Below are 24,514 nucleotides of genomic sequence, written 5' to 3' on the forward strand. Positions count from 1 at the left end.
AACGATAAAGATAAAGAAAGAGCTTTATTACACTGTGGCTGCCTGGACATATTTCACAGTCACATTTTTAAGGCTAACACTGGCTTTAATATGTGTGTCACTTTAACGACATGAGCATGCCTGCCAGCTCTCTTTTCACCCTAGACACATTTTGGTAGAGCTATTACTAGAGTTGACAGAGTAAGCCAACATAACCCACTCACACAGCACAGGTCTCTTTTGCATTGAAACACAATAGACACTCAACACAATAGACACTCAACATAACATGTACAGTCTCCCTCACCGTTTCGTTCTCCCGGTCACACACACACACACACACAAGATGACAGTTTCACATAGCCAGCTAGCGTGAGAGTCTCACCCGGGAGGGGGAGCCCAGGATGGTGGGCAGGGGGCTTCTCTGCATGAGCTCGCTGAGGCGGGGGGAGGAGTGGAGGGGCCGCAGGGCCATCATACCCCCCTGAGGGGCCACCACCGGGTCCGAGTACTGCTTACGGATCTTCTGACGGGCGCCGTTCCCCACCTCCAGGAGACAGGGGGCGCTGTGCAGCCTGGTGCCCAGACCCTTGGGTTGGTGCTGAGGCTGAAACCTGCCGTCTAAGCCTGGGGGAACCAGGGGACAAGTAAAAGAGTTTTATTTTATCCATGCTAATGGTGTTCCTCATCTACACCACTTACACACAGTGTTTCCACTGGGACATAAATAAGAACATACTGTACATGAACTGATTATAGAAACAGATTTATCTGCCATAAAGCCAGCCATCCTGGTGGTCACTTGACCTCACACACTTTAAAATATTTCATGACAAGTGCTTCACATCGTCTCTAAACGGCTTACATGAAAACAAGACCTTGCACCCAAACATAGTGTTTAGGCAATAACACCGTCTCACATCTGAGGGTGAAGTATAAAGACAAATACTGAATATGTGTGCAGGACTGCAGGTGCAAGACTTGCAGCCAGGTGTGTATGTGTGTGTGTGTTTTTTTTCCCCAGGCTTACAGCCAATTATTCAGTCTGTAGGAAAGCACAGTTAGCGGCCGCTGGCATTTCTGGAGGCTATCGTCTATGTTGACAAATTGGGCTCGGTGATGTTATTTCACATGAAACCTCTAAAGCTAAAAATGGGATCACACAGAGCGGAGCCCGGAGGGTAGGTGGCTGTTTTTCCGCTCCGCTGTTGTTTTTCAGCTGTTTTTTTTACGGAAGATCAAGCCTATTTGCATTTGTGATGCATGCAAATGAAAATATTTTCCTGTCCTGCATATAACTGTCTTACACACTTTATTCTGTGCACTTCAAAGTACTGGTGTTTGTGTACTTTTGTGCTTTTGCTTTGTGGCACTGGCTGTTTCTCTTACTTTCTGTTTTACCACTGAGGATACAGGGTGTTCGAACTTCCTTCGGTTGTGACAACGTGGAGAAAATGTGTAAAGACGAATAATAGGGATTCTTACCGCTGCTCTGTGCCCCCAACTGACCCAAATCTGTGCCCAGTCGGTCAGTCTGCCCGGGCATCTCCGGAATAGTGCCCACTAGAGAACAAGAGAGATACAAGGGAGGGGGGGGGGGGGACCTCTCTTTAGAAATTAGACAAAATAGAAACCAAGGCAACATCAGCAAACCAGAGATGCTAGTCCTAAGAGGACTAGATTTGCCACATTGCACTATATATGTCAAACAAAAGAGAAAAAGGGTGTCCATAGAGGATTTGTGAGAGGGTAAAAAAGAGAATAAAAATACCAGTCTTTCCTATTTCTTTTTCTTAGATGAAAAGAAGACAGTCAATAGCAAGTTTCATAATCCCTAACTAATAATGGCGTTCCCAGTTGCAAGGCTCATGATGTGGAATGTTGGCCTGAGAGCTCGTACCCTGGGGTGAGAGCTGGAAGGGTTTGGTGGCCCCGGCGGAGAGTCTCCGGGAGCTGGGGGCCGAGCCGTAGGCCCCTGAGTGGGGCGGAGACGGACCGGTCCTCCCGTAGGCCAGCGAGCTGCCACTGCTGCAGCGACGCACTGGCGGTGCCAACCTGAGAGACGGGCATCAAACACACACAGGGTTAAAGGAAGAGAATCGCAAATGCTCAAGCAGTTGTGTGGAGAGACAAGGAAAGTGAACTCTATGGTACTAGGGCTGTTTACATGAATAATCTATGTGTGCGTGCCAATAGTTTCTTCCCATGTACTGGAAGCACTAAAAATGGCAGATGTTCAGACACAACAAAATGCATGGTGTATCAAGGAGAAGGGCTTTGCATGAGAATGTTCTTCAGAAAAAACAAAAAAGTAAGAGAGAAAGAGAGGGAGGGAGAGGGAGGGAGAGGGACAGGTGTTTGCCCATTTGTGAAGCACAGAGTGAAAGACAGAAAGGTGGCAAGACAAGGAGAGACACAGAGGAGAGTGTTCACACAGACCTGGGGGAACTGTCTTGGCTGGGGGACTGGAGGTTCTGCTCCATGCGCTGGTAGTTGTGAATCTGAGTGGGGACTGGAATGGGCACCGACTGGCCATAGTTACCATAGTTACTCGCCAAGCATTCGCTGAGCCTGCTGAGAAAGAGAGTGGCAGAGAGAAGAAGAAGAGAGAGTATTCAGCATTCAATCGATGAATGAGAGTGAGAGAGGGAGTTTGGGGGAGGGGAAAAAAAACAGGGAGAGACCCGACACAACATTGTGAACAAGAAGAGTTACAGACAAAGAATAAAACACAAAGAAACAAAAAAAAACACAGAAAAAGACAAAGTCGAGACAAGGCAGACAAAGAAAAAACAGATAAACGAATAGAAAGAGTAAGGGATAGAGACAGAGAGGGTTCTGTGAGAGACCTGTGAGTAAGTGACAGACAGTGGGTGATGGGGGGGGGGGGGGGGGGGGGGATAAAAGACACATCGCTGCTCTTCATCCACTCTCACTCTGTAATCCTCTTGTAATCAGTGTCAAAAACCACTGCCACTGGACGACCACGAGTGCAAAGAGCGTTCAAGCTAAACCCGCAGGAAGGCACCACTAAAATGTTCAAATTCACCAAACACAAAGCAGAAATGAAAGTTCAATATGATGGGGATGTGAAAGAAAAGGCTGATTTATAGGTTATTGTTTTATTTACAATGCCTTCCTTCTATAAACTGGCAGCTGATGGTTTTACAGAGTAACAACTGAGATTCAGCTCCTTTTCTTCTTGAGCTTGAAGACTACGAGGTCAGTCATCCAGTACTTACACTGATCCCCCCTGAATCTCAGTAAACACACACACTCTTACACACACACACACACTTACCCAGAGGGTGCAGGCGAGCCACTGTAGGATGGGGACCGGGGCGGTGTCTTGCTTTGACTGCCCACACCACCAGAGGCCAGCAGAGAGCTCCTGACGACAAATGGTTGCTAGGGTTACCATACGGGTGGTCACAGCCACGATCCATGGCTACCATCATAGTACTGTTAATCAGCACGTTTACAGTTTCACCCAGCCGCCACACTGGGTCATGCAGTGATTAAGCATGGCTCCAACGAACAACCACTAGAGAGCTTATTGGTCCAGTGGTTTTCTGACCTAGTTACATTTCCTGTATCTACAGTATCTCTATCAGTATCAAAGATTCTAGAGCGGAGCTCTTCTCTGTTCTAGAATCTTTGATCAGTACAATCTTACCATAATAATGGCATGGCCCAAACACTACAACTATGTTGAGTTTAGCACAAACATACAGTGCAATGGGCTCTGTGGTGATTGTGGAAACTTGAGCAGGACAGAGTGCTGTAAGGCTGATTGTCTTGCTTACCCACTGTACATGAGGCTGTCCTGCATCACTTTACTGCTGGGGATCTCACCGGCCAAGTCACCTGAAAAGAAAGGAGTGAGAAAGAGAAAGAGGACAGAGAAAGAGAGAAAGAGCGAATAGAAAGAAAGAGCGAATAAAAGATGGTGAGTAAGTGTGAAAACAATCCCAAGATTCCCCCCAAATAGCTACAGTAACGTCCCAATGTCCTTGCTCAGTCTGCGGTGGGTCTTACTGGCAAAGTGAGCTGGCACGATGACAAAGTCGTCTGTGTCACAAGATGAGTTCTTGCTGCTGCCGCCGCCACCGCCGCCTCCTCCCGAGTCCTTCAGCAGGGAGCCGGGAGACTCCTGGGTGGGAGAGGGCAGGGGCTTTGCACGGAGCTGCTGAATCTCTGCCAAGGACTGCTGCAAACACACAGAGAGCGAAGAACTCGATTTAATACACACCTGTCCTGACCACAGGGCAGTCAAACTAAGAAGGGCAAAGAACATAACATTCGCATGAGAGATAGAAATGACCTGACATTTCAGAAAAAAAAAACAGTGTCACAGTTAAGAAATTTGGAAAGCCACGTTGTAGACCTTAAACCACGATTTTCAAACGGATTTTTTTCTTGTGTGAGTAACACACAGATATGTATGGGCAACTCCGATATCTGTTTTATCAGACCATGCGGGTGTGAGTGAACGTGTGTGTAAGACAGACGTTCAGGGTGCAGAGCTGATCTCACTGTTAACCTCTTCAGCAGACTCTGATTGAACTTCACTAAACAAATACTGATGCATGGACACAGACACACATAACCTCCTTAGTGTGACTACCTAGCACCCACCCCTCACACACAAACACACATTCTATTTCATTATGTTACCATATGAAATTGAAACAATGACACACAGTAACATGTACTCCACCTGACACACACACAGACACACGGACACAAACACAAACATACACATACACAGACACACACACAGAGACACACACAAACACAGAGACACACACAAACACAGAGACACACACTAAACTTACTGGTGGTGAGGCAAGGTGTGATGTGGATGAACTACTGCAGGAGCTGGCTGAGGCAGAGTTGGGAAAGCACTGGAGTGTCACTGGGGTTGCTGTCAACACAGGACATGAAGCCTTTAAAATATCCTCAGGACTGCAGCAAAGACTTTAGAGCATGGGACAAGCTGCTTGAAATATAGACAAAAATGGACACTCACACTTCTTCATGGTTGAGCTTGCTTCCAGGAAAGGGTGTCGGAAGAACTCATCTAAATAAAGAGAAATGAATGTTGAAGGCATGTTTTTCTTTCATCAAAGAACGTTGTCATTTGTGATTTAACAGACCTTATCATTAACTCTACATGTCGTGTTAGCATAATAGAAAAGAACTGATTCTGGCACACATTCCAGGATACAGTGTACCAGGTCACTTGGGCCAGCTATAATAAAAATGACGGAACGAGAAATGTGTCGGTCTGACAGGGAAATGGGTCAGTATGGGGCTTTGTGTCCATGGGGCAAACAGGTGGTTTGTGAACGCAGACTGACCAAAGTCCATGCGGTCCTTATGGTTCCGCTGCAGCAGGCCGAGGAGCAGCTGCCTGAGGTGGCTGGAGGTTTCTCTAGGAATGCTGGAGAAGATAAAGGCACATACAGGAGGAGGAAGGGGGGAGGAAGAGAGGAGTGAGAGAAGAAAGACCGGTATTAGCAAGAGAAAGGCATCAGAATGGTTGGTATTAGCTACAACAACACTGTGAGAGGTTATAGGAGAAACCCCAGGGGTCAGTTCAGGGAGGGCACCTACTTGGGTGAGAGGTTTTTATTCTTCTCATAAAACAAGCGGAGGTCTTGAGGGCTGCTGGCCTGGAGGTGAGAAAGGCAATGATCAGAGTTACAGAGACAACTGTTTATTTCTGTTCCTATGCATCCCACCATATTAGTGTACAGGGGATAAGATCTTTGAAAAGACCATAGGAAAATACACTGTGGTTGTCCTGAAAAAAATCTGCCTGTCAACATCAAAAAGCTGCCTGATGCATTGCTGGTGGATTTTTCGTCATTGATTTAATTATGAGATTAAGATAAATTGCCAGTAGATGATTTCTATACTGCTTTGTACTGAACTTTACCAGGTAAAGTTAAAGTTAAAGTACTGCATGCAGTACATTGGTATCTATCTCTCACATGGGCTTGCACACATCTGCTACCACATGCTACGATAACAGGGCTACCAGCACATACTTCATCAAGTATTCACATCCTAAATCTTAGATAAGTTGATATGGTAAACAGGTTCCAGTATTCCCTTCTTCACTTTGGTTTCACTAATACAGTGACAGACTGTATCAACAGGGCTGTTTGCTATGTGCACTGTTGGTGCTCACCTGAAAGGGGGCCTTCCCTGTAAGGCACTGGAAAACAATGGTTCCTATGCTCCACAGGTCTGCCTTGGCATCGTAGGTCTGGGACATGATGACTTCAGGGGCCTGGAAGCAGAGCGTGTTAGTGATTACCCTCAGATCTGCCTGGTTATGGAGCTGTTGCATGCCAGTGTGAAAATGTTCCCTCACCATGTACATGGGTGAGCCACAGAGTGTGGCGGCCATCATGTTGTTCTGAAGGTGCCGGGCGAATCCAAAGTCAGCTGAGAACAGAGACGCGAGGAGAACATGGAGGGTCAGTGATACACGGGCTGATTGGTTACGGCAGGGGTTTTCTACCAGTGGTCAGCGGCCCACTTGTGGTCCGTGAGGACATTGCTGGTGGTCCCTGACCATGGATTCATGTATTTTCAATGTGGGAATCAGTATTTTTATTCAGTGGTGGTCCTGGGGTTGCGTAATTAGTCAGAATGGTGGCTCCTGGTTCACAATCAGTTGAAAACTCCTGGGTTACAGTTTGACTGTAGTTACGTCTGCACTTTATGGAAAATCACTGCAGGTTGAGTCGATGCATAGTTTTGTTTTTTTAATTTGCATAAAACACTGTCAGTTAAAACACTGCATACAACTGCATAAAAACACTGTCACAGGCAGTTTATACACCATGCATCGTATCAAGAGAAATTACTGCAATATTAGCAGTTGGAGCTGTGGTTGAACAACATGAACGCACTGGGCGAGTTAGGGTCATTGTAAATGGATCCACATATCACTGTCTGTTTCCAAGGAAAGTCTGAAAATCTTATATGCAAAATGATGCAAATCAAAACATAGTTGAGATTGGCTAGTTGAGATTTCATAGTATGTTCATAGTAGTTCAGACACTCAGTCCTCAGGCATATTTTCCATCTCTGAACTGAACTCTGAGATCTCATATGCAACAAAGTCTCATATGCTGATCTAACCAGGCTAAACTGTCTGACTGAAGAAGATAAAGGAGTCCTGATGCTGAACCCAAACATATGCTAGCTCCAACACAAACTCCAGGAACACAGACAGGCCCACACACAAACACACACACACACACACACACTGACACTGTATGAATTATGAAACGCACCTATCTTGATGCAGGTGTTGTTGGAGTGGGACTTTCGGCCTGCGGGGTGGGATAAGAGGATGTTCTGTGGCTTGAGGTCACGGTGAATGATGCCTTTGGCTTGCAGGATCCTCATGGCTCTGGCGATCTGCAGCAGGAAAACTCGAATGGTGTCCTCACTCAAGGTGCCCTTGGCTGTAACAACACACATCAACATGAGTCCATACGGCATCTTGTACAAAACACAACACTGATTGATTTGATAAACAAATTAATGCAAATCACAGTGGGTTATGATACTAAATAAACAACATTGCGTTCTAAAGGAAAGTAACTGGACCACACAGTATCTTAAATGATGCATGTTTTATTTGGAACACTCCTTAAATCAATTTAGGTTTAGTCTGATTTGTCTAAAAAATCATCTTGGAATGTTGGTTCACCATGATCTGGCTGGGTAGGAGCCAATGGACATAAGCCTGGGCCAACAAACACACCACTAGCAAACAACACTACTATATATCTGGTGTGAGACAGCAGCCTAGAATTTTTGACAGAAAATGTCCTCGCTTATTTCATAAACTGTAAGAATTCTCATTTTCATCAATTTTCAACGTACTGGGGATGATACTGGGGTCTAAAAGTCACAGAATTGACTTTAAAGCACTATTGCTTGTTTATAAATACCTAAATACCTATCAGACATGCTCCAGCAGTACACACCTTTCGTCCTCTCAGGTCCCAGGTGAAACACCTGAGTAGAACCTACTGTTAGAACTAATGGTGAAGCAACTTTTAGCTGCTATGCGGCTCAGCTCTGGAACCAACTTTCGGATGACATCAAAAAGGCCCCAACTGTAGCTAGTTTTAAATCTAGACTTAAGACCATTTGTTCTCAGATGCTTTCTGCTAACTGGGCCGAGTTACAAATTCTGAATCTGCCTTGATAATTATTCTACCTTGCCTTGTCTTTTATTACTTTTTTACTACTTTTGCCTTTGTTTTTGCTTACTAATTATTCTTTATTTTTAAATTATTTTACCTTGTGTGTTATGTTTTCTTTTTATTATGATCTTTACCTTTTGAACTATTCTTTGACTATATTGCCCTTCAATGCTTTTATTTGTTATTATTGTTTGGTTTTGTTTATGTAAAGCATATTGAATGACCTCTGTGTATGAAATGCGCTATATAAATAAACTTGACTTGACTTGACTTAAAAGTGACTAAAAGGGTCATGCTCCAACCCGGAACAACAACGTTACATAGTGCAATAACCAGGCATTCCAAGCACACATTGGCAATGTCAGTCTCCATTCTCCTTCTTCTAAGTCATGTCATCAAAATGAGACAGAAGCCTTTATTTCACTTTGTGAGACACTAACATTAACAGCCCCAGCTAAAATAAATCCAAGCCATTAACATTAATGTGCTGCCATTTCCTTCTTAAACAAACTATTGACCTTTGTAGCTACAATGCTGTTAACTTCAAGAGAGCTCAAGTGAAAAATATGGCAATATGAGCGATACTGTGGGCAGAAGATAAACTCTCCAGCAGCCTGTCCTTCTCCGTGCTGCTGGACAGAGCCAGCGTGTTTACTGCTCATCCCGAGGGAATGCGCCTCAGCTCTGTTTTCATGACTAACACAAGTCAGCTGACACAGCATCTGCTTCCCAGCACCTCACACAATCCTTCATAAATCCATTTTGTATTCAGGCCCCAACAGAGTTTGTGCAGTGGTAGTCAGCCTTAAAAACTTCAGCGGCCTTTCTCCAGCCACCCAGTGCCTAAACCACACCCGTGTGTTTTGTACACTTCCTAAAACAAACCACCCTGGAGAGGTTTCCTGCCCCCACAGGGGAGGTCAAGGGGCCGGACTCAGTCATCTCTCCCTTTATCTGCAGTCATCTTCCGACTGGCTGGGCCATGGGGCTTTAGCGACTCCCATCCTCGCCCAGGCAGACTTGCAGACGACAAGCACGACATCTTAGTCCATTGTGTGCTTATCAGAGACAAACAAGCGGCTCGAGCTGCTGAAATATCCTCTGCCGGGGTGGCTGTATGCTATAGTACATGCCAAGATCCTCTTTCGGATCTTCAGACCAAAGCTTTCAAGAGAAATGCTTTGACACTGCACAGTAGCAGAGGTCGAGATTTAAGTTTAACGGTGTAGTGAGGACGATCAGAGTCAAAACTGTATTCAGGGGTAGGTTGTATTGTATTGTATTTTGAGACTATTCTATACACTTTCTATGGTACAAATCCTCTTCTCTTTGCCTATCTTCCATAATGTTAATGGTATGTGTAACTACTTGAAATACTTCAACCTTATTGTTCACCATCATTCACAACAAACCTACAAGCTAGTTAGTGTATTAGGCCTAGTTTCTGCAAGGCTTCAAACATGGGATTCTTGGGGGGAATGTGCACATTGTAGAGCAATAGCTCAAAAGTAGTAAAACCATCTGAATGTGCTTACCATGTAGGTAGTCAGCAAGATCTCCACCATTGCAGTACTGTGATTGGAAATGGAGGTGAAGCAGAGGTTAAATACTTAAGAGGTTTGAGGGTTTCAGGTATAACAGGGAAATCAACAATCCAAGTCAACAACTTCATTCCCTGACACAGTAATTACAATACACAACATACAAGTCCCAGCAGCTACTAGGTTCAAAGGAAGATGGATGTTTACCATTCAACTTGAAATGCTGTGTGTTATTATTTAACAGATAAGGAAGAAGCATTACAATACTCATTATGATGATAATAAACCATTACGAAGTTTGAGACAACAACAAAAGAGTGTGAACCTCTATTGTGTTGCCAATTATACAACTTTCCACCTCTTAAGCCACTTTCTTTCTTGGGTATTCATGCATTTGCCTAACAATCCAGGTCCAACTGTGTTATATGGGACCAATTGTAAAGAATCTTATGGGTGGTTTTGATTCTGAAAAGACTGACGAATATAGGATCCAATCTACATTGAAGACTGATCTAAACCACACCTATATTAACAGCAAGCTTAACTTGTAACTTGTATCTGGAAGGTAAATAGTCTAGAATAAATACTGCTGTATGTAACCATTGAAGAGGGCCTTAACAAGTACAGTCGAGTTTGTTGTTGCTTGATTGGAGTGAAAAACACTAAGCCATTAAGGAGAAAGCAAGCAGGCCACCCCTGACTTGGGTTTTAGGTGCATTATACTGATTAACTATGTAAGGCCCTCGACGTGACCCCCCACCACACACACACACACACACAGACAGTTCAGGTTCCCCACAGGCATGGCAGCTTAGCTTCCCTCATTTATCAGCAAGAGCAAATCAGTCAGGGTGAGAAGCACAGGCGTGCACACACAGTGCATAACTCACCTCCATTACCAGGTACACAGAGCTCGCCGTTTCCTGAAAAGACACAAACATGTTGAGTTTGTTCACTCCTTGCTAACATCTTTAAAACACAGAGAGGAATTCAGCCACAAACAGCATTATTTGTTTGCACAGAAAATAACAATAAAGACAATGGTAGGACAAAAATAATGTCAGCCTCACAGTCTGGCTGACAAGAAATGCAGAAAAGAGTGTTAAGAGATAACAAAGATAAACAAATAAATTATATTTTCACTTTCATAACTAAACTATACTAACAGAATGAATATGTGTATTCTTGTTAATAATCAAGTGCATATAATTCAGACTATTCAGAATAAATCACAATAGAATCTTCAAGAAGCTTTTTTCCCCCCTTCTGCCTTTGGTCTTATCATCCAATCTGTTCTTATGACAGTGTGAGCTTGGAATTCAAGGTTGACGTCTGCACCATATGTTCAGGTTTGTTTATGCACACATGTGGTGTGTAGAACGCAAAAACAGGTCAAGTAATAGGTGGGGAAAGGAAACCGCACTCACAACACAACACTTTCTTGTGTCTGGTTCCTTTTTTCCACCTATTGCTTGACCTATTACAGGGTCAGCTGCGCAGGGACATTTGTCTGTGCCTGAAATGGACCTGTCTGACATCTGCATTTGGAGGGCCAATGCAATGGGGCCTGTGTTGATTTGGTGCTGACCCTATGCCCTAAGAGCATGACCCACATATGGCCAGGGTGTTAAAGGTCACACACACACACACACACACACAATGTCAATGCAGTAGGTACAGGAAGGAACTTGCATGTGTTCTTTGCTTCAGCATGACATGAATGCTAACAATGAAGTGAAAGAGAATGAGAGAAACAGAGAAAAGAGGGGGATAGAAAGCTGACACAGCTAACCACTCTAAATTCTACTTGAACTCATTTTAAAAAAGAAAATAGAGTATAAGAGTAATATCCTCTATTGACTGTATTGAAAGGGCTGCCCCTGCTGTTAAACAACACCATGACTAACTCCAAGGTGTTTCATAATGTTTGTGAGGCTAAACACAACTTTGCACTCACTGCACAAGGTTGTGCAGGTCTCAGGCTAGTGTTTTAATGAAAAGAAATGCACAAGAGAAATAGAGACAGTCACAATTACAAGAACAACACTACGTACATTGTATTGAAAATATCTGATTCACACTCGGTCATGCATCTCACAGTAACCCCAAACTCAAATCCAACAACCTAAAGCCACACAGTGAAGCATGTCTGACAGATGACACCTGTTTTCTTTCTGCTCTCATAACCCTATTCAACCCTACATCCCCATCCTCAAGCCCCCAACTTCAGAGTAGGCCTCCAAACAACATGAGAGCACGGCCACTTCAAAAAGCCCACTTATCTCTTAGCAACAGCTGACCTCCCACTCGCTCTGCCTGCCCTGATCAACCAATCAGGGTTGCCGGATGGACTGCTGGTGGCAGGCAAAGGGCTGCTGACTCAGCACACTCAACCAACCTTTTTTTGTTGTCCCTTCTAAATATTCTCTGTTTCCATATGGGGATAGAGATAGACAGAGGCAGTCAGAGAGTGAGAGTGAGAGAGAGACAGAGAGAGAGAGTGTGTGTGTGTGTGTCCCTGAGGAAGTGTGAACTCTTATTAAACTATCCTGTTACGTGCCTGACGACTCGCACAGAGATGTGTGATAAGGTGCTTACATTTCTTCTGCCCCCACCACAGGGTGTGTGATATGATGATAGAGGGCATCAGTTGGCTGACTCAGGGTGGGGAACAGCGCGAGAGAGAGAGGGGCTGAGAACCAATTGAAGAGAAACAAATAAGCAGAGAAGAGAGATTGGGCTAAGATACTGTGTGCCTGTGTATCTCTTTTGGCACAACCTCTCAGATGCCTAGGTGCTGTCCAGTAAAACTATGGGCTAATGTGAATGATATTCTTTATTAAAGCATTTAAGATTACATTTTCTCTCTCACTGTCAGCATATCCATCTTCTTACCTCTAACAATATTAATATCTACGCACAGAAAGCCCTCTGCATAGGCAGGAATTATTTGGTAGGCCACTTTGTTGCCATTAAGGGTTGCCATTAAATGGAGAATGAATCTTCATGACCAACCAACATTGAAAACAGAGCTTGATAAGAGGCAGCCAGAGCATGTTGTTTAGGGATCAAATTTCACATTTAGGCTCCCTCTGACAATGACAGAGAAAATGTAATTTCTCTGCAGGCACAAATGAGGAAATTTAAACAAAAAGGGCCCACTCTATCGTCCCAAAGTACAAAGTTCCCTCAGCACAATGTGTTCTCTTGGGCCCTGGGCTCCTTCAATTAGAGCTTGTAATTGGGACCAGGCTTCTGCATCCTCAGCCTGTGACATCAACAAAAATAAATAAATAAATAAATAAATAAATAATGTCCAAACCTTAACAACTGCATTCCAACAGTGGGCATATCTGTTGAAGTAAATAGTGCCTAAACTTGTGTTCACAAATATTCAGTCAGCCACACAGTCATACACCACACCACCATGCGTCAGGTTAATTTGAGCCTACTGGTGATGTGTTGTTACAATGGTACTGTTGCTCAGTGCAAGAGGAACCACAGGTTCAAAAACATAAGTTGGGAAAGGAATGAAGAACAAATCATCTTAAACACAAGCCTTTGGAATATGTATTGCCGTGTTGCCTTTGCACACGGGGAGTGAAGGGCTCATTTGCTGACATACAGTGAGTGCACTGAGAGCAACAGGTTAAAACCAGAAAGACAACATTGAAGAGACATCCTACGGAAAGTGTGTATAGGACATTGGGTTGACATTATCTCTGTCAGAGGTTAACTTCTTGTGGAAGACTACGGTCTTATAAATGACCACAGCACAGGCGCTTTATTTGTCTCTGAACAGGAGAGAGGTGATATCCTCACCTTCATTGTTAATTTATGAACGGTAAAGCTACCCAGCTTCTATATTGGGCTTAGGGCTGTTACCTCAAATTTATCCACTTAGGTTTCAAGGTGGTAATTAAGGCTCCTCTCCAATAGCTTCTCAGGGATTCCTTCACTGCTCAAAGGGTCTGCTCTTAAGCCTCAAAACCACACACTTATAATCCCCCCTTTTCTCTATCTCTCTCCCACACACACACACACACAGGAGCAAGTGACCAGAGACAGTGGTGTAGACTGTGGAGCTGAGTAGAGCACACACATGTGTGCGATGCAGCTCACCCCAACTTGGCATATGCCCTCCCGTGTGGCTCGGTGCCAAACCACATTCACTGCAGTGCTCACTGCAAGCTCATTTATGCATACATAGGCACACACAGATGCCATACACAACAACAGAATTAAGGCATCCTTCGAGTAAAGAACTAAAAATGGATGTGGTCCAAACTCCAGCACAGTATTCTTTTTAAAACACTATGCCAATTGCCTCGACCTTATTTGAAGGAATCAAGTAGAACAAGTTCGACAAACACATTGCTGCAATTGTACCTACTATAAATAACTAAAACCATAATGTTGGATCAGCGAAACACATTCATCCATATGACCTATATCTAACATTCGCACGCAGTAGGCTGCTTCGTAAAACACTGGCAGACAACACCGCCGATACGTGCTTCTCTAAACGGACCAATAAACTAACGCGCACATGGTATGTCAACAGATGAACACGTGACGGATGTTAGGCGAACGGAAAGGTGTTCGAGATGGTTTTCATCTAACCTTATGTTTATGTTCTCATCGTGTGTGCGTTGTTCCTTCAGAGTAGGCCTACACACTACTATCTTAATAGCAATGTATCTTTTATTTTTTGTCTTCATTTTCTTAGGCATACGTGATGGGTTATAACTGTTCTACACTGATTTATTAGACAGTGTGCAGATGCGAAATCAATCTCTTTATTACATACCTGGAAGTCGTATAGGGCGACGATGTTTTCATGTTTAAGCTCCTGAAAAGAGAGAGATTTCGTTAGCCCACTGGGCGGTGAGAGATGCTAACGGTACAGTCTTTGAATGCATAATGGCAGTGTTTATCCTACCTTTAATATCTTTATTTCTTTCCCCAGAAGTGTCTGTGACTTTGCAAGGTTTTTCTTGTTAATACATTTCACAGCCACTTCCCAATCGTGTTTCTGAAAATAAAACAAATGTGTGAGTGCGGCTGAATAGAAGACCATTGGTGCAAATCAATACACAATTCCGTCAATAGACGTAGGCCTGTTCATCAACAGTGGCTATAATAGGCAAACAGTTCATTTGTGGGTTTCAGGATCAGCTGGTGCCAGAATGGGCTGTCTGTGGGCCTTATGGACATGTCACGGCACATCTCGCTGCCAATGCATACAGAGCTAACAGTTACCCATGCTAGGATGTATCTTATGAAATTAAATTCAGTGCATCATGGAGTGAGTAGTTTAATGCTAGGCCTATCTAAAATGAACATACATTCAACTTCAGTAGGCTATCCCTACTCTATTAAAAACAGAGAGCCAACAAAAGAGCTTTGTATCCTCGATTTTTCAGAAACATAACTTTCGCAAGAGATGCAAAAATATAAACATGTTGACGTATCTTGCATGCACAAAACAACTATTATTATTTGTTTCGTTCTGGTAAACTGCAGGGCACCATAAGATCATTTCCCAGGCCTCTCTTTTATTTAAGGTGGAATGGCACAATTGTGAACGACAAAACTGAGCATCCATCGGGCTTCTTCTGTTATAAATGCTACAACGATTAAGAAATCGACATCAAATTGCAAGAGAGACGTGCAACAAATCCAAATAAGGTTGATGGACAGAAATAGCCAGTAATATATATATATATAAGTTAACTTCTCACCTCTCGATGTCTGCCTCGGAACACTACAGCAAATGCTCCGTGTCCGATGAGGTCCTTCCTGCTGAACTCAAATTTCCCAACTGTCTCCATAATCCCAGTTATGTTTAGTAAAACACTATTTCAATGAAATTGTATCAGAAGTAAATGCAGGCCACTGGATTCCCCTCTTTGGCACCCTCTGTTCCACGGTAACGTTGAGGCAGCAGGAAACGCAACCCCCTCTTTCGCATGGCAGGATCTGCCTTTCCAAGAAGAAATAACTGTCTTCTTTCATGATAGCTTGTAGAGGAAAATGAACAATACTATTCCTTTTAACGATGGAACGCTCCCATGTCTGTGAACAGAATTAGCGCAATATCAAAAAGGACAAGTGTTTAGCTAAAAATATCTCCCAATACCACCTTAAGAAGAGCGATGGTTTTGTTTATATACAGTCTATATTGTCAGCTCAGTAACAATCCTCTCAGTACTGACGATAAGTATACGTGCTAGTTTTCAATTCCCTCCTACACTCGATGTAGCTATTCGTCTATTGTTCGAGTTTCTATTGAAACATTAATATATTTACAGAGGGAGTCTGTTTCACTGCACTCAACAAAGACCCCAGCTTCACTGAAACAGCATGTACGCGCATGCGCACTTCGCAAGTCTCTTATGTTGAATTTTGACGTCAAGGAAGTCTGCTGTCACGACACCATGGGCTACGTTTACTGTTTCACTGTCTGCTGCGTTGCAAAGGTGTAGTGTAGTCTGGGGTATGCGGTCGATGCATCTGACCATGCTACAAAACTAAACCGAGGAGGATTTCAAAATGCCAAGTAGTAATCACTAAACTATTGTGGGCTTTGATAACAATAGCGTAACTTAACAGATTAACAGAAATAAGGAGGGCTGTACTAGGTCCTTCCGCACAGTTTAATGCTAGTTTTGAGCCCTGTTTACATAGGCCTATTTTGTTAATAGGCTACTGCCTGCTTATTTCCAGTCATAGGGTAATTTTCAACGATTGATACCATTAGAAAGTCTGCAGAAACTTAAGACGTTCACTAAGGCTATGGAATTCACTCTGTGGTTTATTTGTAATCAGTGACGGTCTCCTGTTTGGTGGTGTTTGTTGACTTCAATAAATTGACTACCGCATGTAGCCTACTCCTGAAGAAGTTATGTAGGCAGGCAACTACTGACATCATGTGGTGAGCCATGTAATCGCAGATACAGGTATTGAGCACATCTGTCAAAATCTCTTTTACTGTCTATGGTCAAAATACGTCTCCAAGAGGCAATGTGTGGCTGGCTCTTTGGCCTGGTTTTGAAATGACCATAGTAGGATTATTATTCTCATTTTGAGGGATACTGTGTCTAATATTACAAAACAAAACCGCTAATAGTCAATAGTCATTTAGACACTATAGGCTATTTAGGACTTTTGGGATTTTCTGTGTAAATACAAGGATACAAGGATACAAGGAAGTTTATTGTCACATGCATATAGTTACTGGAAGTAAGAAATGCAGTGAAATTATGTCTGTTGTCAGCCTATTTGTGCATTAATGGGGGGGGGGGGGGGGATTGGGATTGGGATTGGGTGGGGGAGGATTGGGATTGGGTGGGGGGCACCAACAAGGAGCACCCAAGAGCAACAGGGGCAAGGAAACACTCCCTTACCAAGGAAGAAACCTTGGGCAGATCCACGGCTCAAGGGGCTAACCCAACTGCCAGGGGTCTTGGTGTGTGTGTTGGGGGGGATGACAGGGGAGATGGGATAGTGTGCTATATAAATAGCCCGACAAACAGCAGGACAAACAAAAAGAACCTATAGTCCAACAACAAAGCAGCCAACAAAATAGAGGCTAGGTAGAAAGGCTAAAAAAAATACAAGCCACTTTACTATAAATATAACTATAGTCTTATATGCATGAAATGAATAGGATCATAACAGTCAATAGCCTATATCCCGAAACTCGGGCACTATATGTATGATACAAGTTTCAGCAAAATGTATGTGTGTTAAAATAATAATAATAATAATAATAATAATAAAACAATGCATAAATAATTCATTTCATTAATAGCCTACATTATTTCTTATTTGGAGGTGTTTCCATTGCCTCAAATCGTCATAACTGGAATGGAGGACCCACAGAACAGTATAGTGAAGCTCAGAAAATTACTCCTCTCAAGGGATGGGCTTAAGAGTTATGGAGTCAACAGACTGATATTTATGAGTCAACACATGAATTATAATATTCATCAGATATTAAACCAGGCAGCAGTGTATAAATATAAATAGTTTTCACCTAGGAAGGTGGGCAATGCTTTATATGAAATTTATGTAAAAGACTGCACCCCACCCTGCATTTCAATAATTACCACCATTCAATTTATGGTCATGATATATGACCTTGTTGTTTACGTTGGGAGATTTCACAGTAGAGATTAATACTGATGTATTGCTTAGTATGCGTGAAAACTTAAATGTGTTGATTTTATATTAGCATTTTAAATGCATTTTTAGATTTCAGTATTTGTAGTGCTTAGTAGACCTTTCTTTGTTCAAGCAGTTAATGAAAAACCTGGTTGAAAAGCACTCCAGATGCTCATGTTCTGTCATCAAGAGTTATTTAGTTTATTTGTATTCATTCTACTGAAGACAATTCAACTGTATAACAAACAAAAAAAGTTTAAATGTTTTCTCTAGTGTGACATAAGAGCACAAAGACAAAGACCTCCTCTTAACATTCATTATGACTGAGGTCATTTGAAATTCAGAAAAAAAAATGTTTTCTCCCTGGTCGCAGAACAAATGATTTCAATATTCTCTCCTTGTTCTTTACCACCAAGGTTGACTAATTCTGCCCCCCCTCTAAGCTCAGTATGGAAGCTTCATTTCAAATAATTATACAAGCCACATTCTGCACACATTCTTCATGCATAAAAACAGGCCAAACGTTCAGCTTTCATCCCTCTTGCTGCACCTTTGATTGATTTCTGTACAAAATTCAAGCCCCAAGCATAATTTAGTGTTTCTGAAACTCTATCGTCTCGACATCGCTATTTTATCTGCATACATCTGAATTTTACATTTTCCTCCTGGCCACAAGCAGCTATCGCACTCACAGTCTTAGAAGAGCTTCATGACTCATTTATTTGCGCGTTCGTTCACACGTACCTGTAAGAAAACAAACCTTCATGTCTTGGCTTTGTGAAATGGTCTCAAGGAATTTTTCCCAGGATTTGAACACAAGCTCAGTCTTGGTCATTTATGTTCCTGCTATGATGACATCAACTGCCTTAGCACTCTAATGACACCAAATAGTGTCACGGATAATACAAATTATCCTGCTTTGCTGTTTGTGCCATATCTAATAGTTGAATGTATTTCTCAGTGTATGTTCTAAAATGTATATTTGTACAATGTATAACTTTTAGTTTATTTATTAGGCCTACAAGGGCTCTTGTAGCATAAAATATAAGTAACAATCCAGTTCCAGATACTTCTGAATTGGCTCAGCACAAATATGTTATTTAGCTTATTCCTAGGCAGAATTACACTGTGATAACCTGAGCCAAAAATGCATAGTGTCATAAATATTTCTTATTGAATAAATTATGAGATAGATGGCATTCATCTGAACTCTTGTAATTTCAGTGAAATATTTCATACTGCAAAGCTGCTGTCTTTGATCTAGTAAGAACGAGAAAGGGGCAAAAATGATGTGTAGGAAGAAAACATCACCAAAAAGAGTGAAAACAAACAGAACTTGAAGTGCACTTGGAGATCTTCTTCAGGACAAACAAAAATGGACGAAAACAAAAACTAGACTACTGTATCTCCAGACTATCAATTGCAGGTACGATTGCTGTACTGTGTCCTGCCACTAGGGGATGCTGCTGTACTTTCCAAGGATATGGCATCGACACAGACAGCCTGCAGCATCACTTGTGAATAATCAATAGCTGGCAGCTTGACCAGTGAATGGGGGAGAATGGTCACACAAGCCAAAGCTCCAGTTGAGAGCTGCCAGCATCCCAGGAGTATATGCAGGACTCATGCTTACGTTTCTGCTTAGCATTCTCCCTCTGAGCAAGGTGGGTGTTGAGAGCGTACACCACAGTCAACTTGAAGCGCGTTTCAATATGTGGTGGGAGAGGCCGTAATAAATATGATTAGTGCCATATAATAGCTCCTACTAACCACCACCTCCCACCACTTCTGCACACAAACACACACACACACACACACACACACACACACACACACACACACTTACATACATATATACAAACACCACAGATATGCACACATCACTCAGTTGTGAGATGCTTTGAATTCTGGTCACGTATACCTCTGTTTTCTGAGCACCCAGCCATCCCAACACTTCTCACTGTGCTCTCCTATAAGGAAGGCTGCCTTGCAGATGACGAGTGCACTAGGCTCTGGTTAATTATGTGGCTATTGTGCCAGGCCATTTTCCACCCCATCAGGGGAGAAGCAGGAAACGTCACTACACTTCTCCGACATACGGGAAATGAGTGAGAACGGGAAAGTTGCTCGGCAGGTTTTCGACAGCGGTTGTGGTACCCACCTCTGTTCGGAATTTTCTTCACAGGAGTGAAGTGAAATAGGGAGAAAAGAGCTTTTGCCTAAGATGGCTGTGCTGACAAAGCCTCCAGCATATTTTAGAGCGGAGCGTGGTATGTACACACACGTGTCTCAGTATATGTGTGTGTGTGTGTGTGTGTGTGTGTGTGTGTGTTTGTGTGAATGCTGACTGGTTGGCGAAAAAGGAGGAGGTGGAGATGTTGCTGTGAAATTGAGATCAAAGAGTTTGAACACCTCAGCTGAAACTTGGTGTAGTGACTTAAAAGGGGTCCTAATAGTTTTGGTCCCTCGTGTCTTAATGTGTTACAAGTCAGCATTCACTCTGTGTGCTCCACTCAGTGTGTGTGTGCATGTGTGTGTGTTCACGTCTCTTGTGTGTGTGTGTGTGTGTGTGTGTGTGTGTGTGTGTGTGTGTGTGTGTGTGTGTGTGTGTGTGTGTGTGTGTGTATTCTCGTGTGTGTGTGTGTGTGTGTGTGTGTGTGTGTGTGTGTGTGTGTGGCTATGTAGGCTACTGGGTAAATTTAGATTAAAGTAGCATTACTCATCCAGTTCTTCCTCTTAACAATTGGTGGCAGGATGAAAAACATGTTCCAGAATACAGCACCACAGCTTTGGAAGGACAGTCCAGTGTACACTGTAGAATCTAATCTGTTTGTGTATCTTCACATGGAGTACTTTGAGTACAGCTGAGCTCTCTGTAAAATAAAATCGATGGGAGGTCAGATGATATCAGCATCAGAGATGGAGCTCAGATGGAGTATTGGGCAAGAGTTAAAAATACCAGGGAAGAAGTGTCATGTCTATCCACCTCTGCCAGTGGAAAATGAAAAACTGCAAACGGCCTCTAGGTGACCTTCAGAAAACTCACAGGTTTATAGGCCTTGAGGACCTTTTTTCCACCAGGATCAGACATCCAGTTGAGTGCCAAACGAGGTCCATCTCTTGTCCATCTCTTAACCAATTCTCATGTACACAAATGTAAAAATGTAAGGTTAATGCACTTTCTACAACTCGACTATCAGTGTAGCAGGTGCACCTTTTCTAAGCCAAACTTAGCCATATAATCAGTACTACATTTCTCATAATGCTTTTAAATGAATCACACTGACAGGTTCCTACCTATACTGATTGTTCTAGCTTTTGAAAAGGACTATAGCCCTGAAAAATGTGCCATAAACATCCTGAATAAATATTAGGATAATGGATAGCTCACTTTTGTCTAAGAGTGCAGTAGAGAGGCCTATTTCTAGCTTTACATTTTGAGACGTTTTATTCCAGAAAATAAATTCCTGATCCCGGTGTTTTCAACTTTTCAGTTCCCCTTAAGCCGCCACCGCACTCAGGTGGCGCTGGCAGAGACTGAGCCAGACATTCATTCCATTTCCCAGGTCTGGAATGGGCTCCCAAGCTCCGGTGATCACTGGAGTGTAGGATGGCTCTAGATTGCACAAAAGAGAGAGAGAGAGAGAAAGAGAGAGAGAGAGAGAAAGAGAGAGAGAGAGAGCAAGAAAGAGGTAAAGAGAGATGGCCAGAGAGAATGTTGAAAAATGATCTATGGCAACACCAGCTTAGGTTCAGGCTTAGACTATAGGGCAAATGAAAAACCTTTTTATAGACCCATTCGCATTTCATAACATTCAGGGCTCATTTCTTTGTCTTTAGCCACAGGAGTTTCCCTTATACCCCATTCAGCAGTCTCCTGCTAGCGAGTTTCCTCAACACTGATTTCGATGTATCCGCCCCATTTGTCAGGTGTTGACTGGACTCTATGGCCTGCAGAGGTAGCCGCATGGCGATAGATTAAGCTGTCTGGAAAACCATCTGGAGCAACAGTGTAGCTGAATCTCCTCTACACAGACTATAGCCTTCATACCACCCAAGTCTTGAGGCAGGCAAAGTTTAAAGAACAACTTTGAGACATTTAAAGACTTTAGTGAAGATTTCTGCCTTATCAGCATCCCATTCTATGATGTAAAAAAAGAGCCTGCTGCTTTTCATGGGGAGATAAGCGTTTGAGAAGTTTGTGCTATCAATTAGGGCTGTCAATCGATTAAAAAAATTGATCTAATTAATTACATACTCTGTGATTAATTAATCTAAATTAATCGCATATATAATTTTTGCTGTGAACGTATTTTAAATATTTAAATTCAAATGAATCATTAAATAATCAGCATTAGTGACATTAAAGTTCAAAAACTCTTTTATTATTATTTTCACTGTTCAAATAATTGCCATAATAATCTATGATATGACCGAATGCTGACGAAATGAATTCAAAGTGCTTCAAATTCAAATAAATTCAAAATAAAGTGCTTTGGGAAGAAGTTTTTTTTTCACATACAAGGCATTTCAGGCCAATGATATAACCTAGGGGACACAATGAAAATAAATGAACACTCCCCTCAATGTCAAACACTTATTTCTTTTCATTCATGAGCATTGATGTGCGACTATAGAGTTGATGTACTCCGGTGATATGCAAATTCCTTGCTGCAGACATTGCAGAGGACTTTATTTTTTATCAACACCATCAGGCCGTTGTTTAAAAGTAAATGTTCCAATCAATGATCCAGGCAGCACGTTTTCTTCTCGCTCCTTCATTTTACAGTCTAATTTTTACTGACTAGAACGGCTCGGGGGCAAAGGTCATACGGAATCGATTAATCTGCACTAATTTTTTTAATCAGTTATTTTTTCTCAAATGAATTAATCGAAATTAATCAGTTATTTTGACAGCCCTACTATCAATATAAACTTTATTATGTATGGTATAGTCTCATGTCAGAAAACTTTGTTGACGTGTGGTGCTTTTTCCCTTGCCACAACATCCGGCAAAAATATCCCAGAGCCCCCAACCCACAATGCACGTCGAAAACCACACCTGGCTTTGCTTTGATCTTCAGCATATTAGATTTCCCAATGCTTTGCTCAGCTGTCGAACCAGAAAGTTGATTTGTTTATGTCCTTTGTTCTTCAATTCTGTATTTGTTTGTAATCTTCCGCTGTTCGCAACATCTCTTTTCATCAGACAATATTTGAATTCTTGGGTTCTTTCTTAGAACTAATTGTTTAAAAAAAGACAAGACAAAACAGTGTTACCCCGTATCGCACCTGTTTGATAATTGTGAGTGAGCACACATTTGCCTCTCTGTTCATTTTGTGAGGGCCATAAGAAAGAAACATGATTAGCTATGCATGGCTTCCTCACACAATCAGACCAGGAAGGAGCCAGGCCTCTGAGCTGGGATGTGACAACGTTCCTGCCATATCTCACAAACACACACATACACAAACACACACACACACACACACACACACACACACACACACACACACACTCACAAACACACAAACGCACACACCTTTTTCACACACCTTTCTCTGTCTCTGCTGTCTGCCAGGACGTCTTGTTTGGAAGTAAGGCCATGTTTGCCTTTACGGTTCACTCCTGTAATGGCACTGGGCTGTGTCACTGAATATCACTGCTCCAAGCAGTCTTCTAAAAGTTGTTTCTGAAACACTGATGTGAGACGCCCACTCATGCATTTGTTTCAGAAGGTTTCATCAGCTACCCTATTTATCAAATAAATAAAATATAACATTATGTAATATTTTGGTGATTATTTTCATGTATTAGATCTCAGACTGTCAGCACTGGTTTGCTCTAGGGGGGCCTGACTTTTATGTGTAACGACATTGGCCAATTAGTACATTGGGCTATGTAGTCTTTTTGTACACTGACAAAATTGTATTAAACTCTCAATGTGCACACTGTATTAAGTGATGTGTTTGTACATGAAATTGATAACAAGCTCCGCAAATCAAGAGTTACATCAAATGTTACTTGTAGGGAGTCAGAAGCTGAAGCCAGTAGTCAGCCTGGAACCCATCTATTGCTTCATTGTTTTAGCTTGATGCATCAGCCTCTGAGTGTGGTTTCTTCATTTCCACATCTGTTGGACTCTGTTGGACCAGGCGGAGGGTGGACACAGCCCTCGACATAAAGCGCAGACACAAACCTTGAACCGACCTTTTGCTGCATTGAGACCTAAACATAGACTCGTTATGGGCAGCGGTGGACTTTTGGAAAAGCAGTTAGGGCAAATATTGAATGATGAAACCTTTGAGAACTGTGCTAGTCTGGACGTAGGCTGTTGGATGAATGATGTAACCTGTGAGTCTCTGGCAGGACTGTCTGGCTACAGACTGCTAAACATTTCATTTCAGGCTTTAGCTTCACAATCGAGTCGTTTAAGAAGCTGGGCAGGTCAGCACTTTCCTCCTCTCGGCTACTTTGCTTCTTTCAGAGTCTTTGTTATCTGGATCCGTGGAAGACGTACCTGAATGCTGATCATCCTAGATAAACATTTAGAATAATTTAAAATTCTCCTTTACCCGGTTACT

General features: G+C 42.5%; 2 protein-coding genes across 4 annotated transcripts in view; both read right to left on the reverse strand.

Annotated features, from left to right (window-relative positions):
- Positions 1-210, reverse strand: part of noc4l (nucleolar complex associated 4 homolog) — a 19,230-nt gene extending 19,020 nt beyond the window's left edge. Inside the window, exon 1 of the mRNA XM_042060239.1 lies at positions 206-210. The gene's annotated coding sequence lies outside the window, so the exon portion shown is untranslated. The remainder of the gene's footprint in view (positions 1-205) is intronic.
- The window catches only part of ulk1b (unc-51 like autophagy activating kinase 1), a 25,561-nt gene extending 9,425 nt beyond the window's left edge, over positions 1-16,136 (reverse strand). The window contains exons 1-19 of one of the 3 annotated variants that reach the window (XM_042060197.1): positions 15,505-16,136; positions 14,703-14,795; positions 14,571-14,612; positions 10,651-10,683; positions 9,755-9,791; positions 7,296-7,469; positions 6,365-6,438; positions 6,179-6,280; positions 5,599-5,657; positions 5,343-5,425; positions 5,012-5,062; positions 4,818-4,906; positions 4,018-4,189; positions 3,786-3,846; positions 3,281-3,370; positions 2,419-2,550; positions 1,880-2,034; positions 1,465-1,542; positions 365-606 (exon numbers count right to left, since the gene is read on the reverse strand). In XM_042060197.1, the coding sequence (XP_041916131.1) occupies positions 365-606; positions 1,465-1,542; positions 1,880-2,034; positions 2,419-2,550; positions 3,281-3,370; positions 3,786-3,846; positions 4,018-4,189; positions 4,818-4,906; positions 5,012-5,062; positions 5,343-5,425; positions 5,599-5,657; positions 6,179-6,280; positions 6,365-6,438; positions 7,296-7,469; positions 9,755-9,791; positions 10,651-10,683; positions 14,571-14,612; positions 14,703-14,795; positions 15,505-15,594 (1,857 nt within the window). In that variant the 5' untranslated portion in view covers positions 15,595-16,136. Of the gene's footprint in view, positions 1-364; positions 607-1,464; positions 1,543-1,879; positions 2,035-2,418; positions 2,554-3,280; positions 3,371-3,785; positions 3,847-4,017; positions 4,190-4,817; positions 4,907-5,011; positions 5,063-5,342; positions 5,426-5,598; positions 5,658-6,178; positions 6,281-6,364; positions 6,439-7,295; positions 7,470-9,754; positions 9,792-10,650; positions 10,684-12,358; positions 12,453-14,570; positions 14,613-14,702; positions 14,796-15,504 lie in introns of those variants that run through there. The other 2 variants (XM_042060196.1, XM_042060198.1) reach the window with 2 other exon arrangements.
- Positions 16,137-24,514: the final 8,378 nt, after the last annotated feature.

Source organism: Alosa sapidissima, chromosome 13 (assembly GCF_018492685.1).
Source record: "Alosa sapidissima isolate fAloSap1 chromosome 13, fAloSap1.pri, whole genome shotgun sequence".
In the NCBI taxonomy this organism is placed as follows: domain Eukaryota; kingdom Metazoa; phylum Chordata; class Actinopteri; order Clupeiformes; family Clupeidae; genus Alosa; species Alosa sapidissima.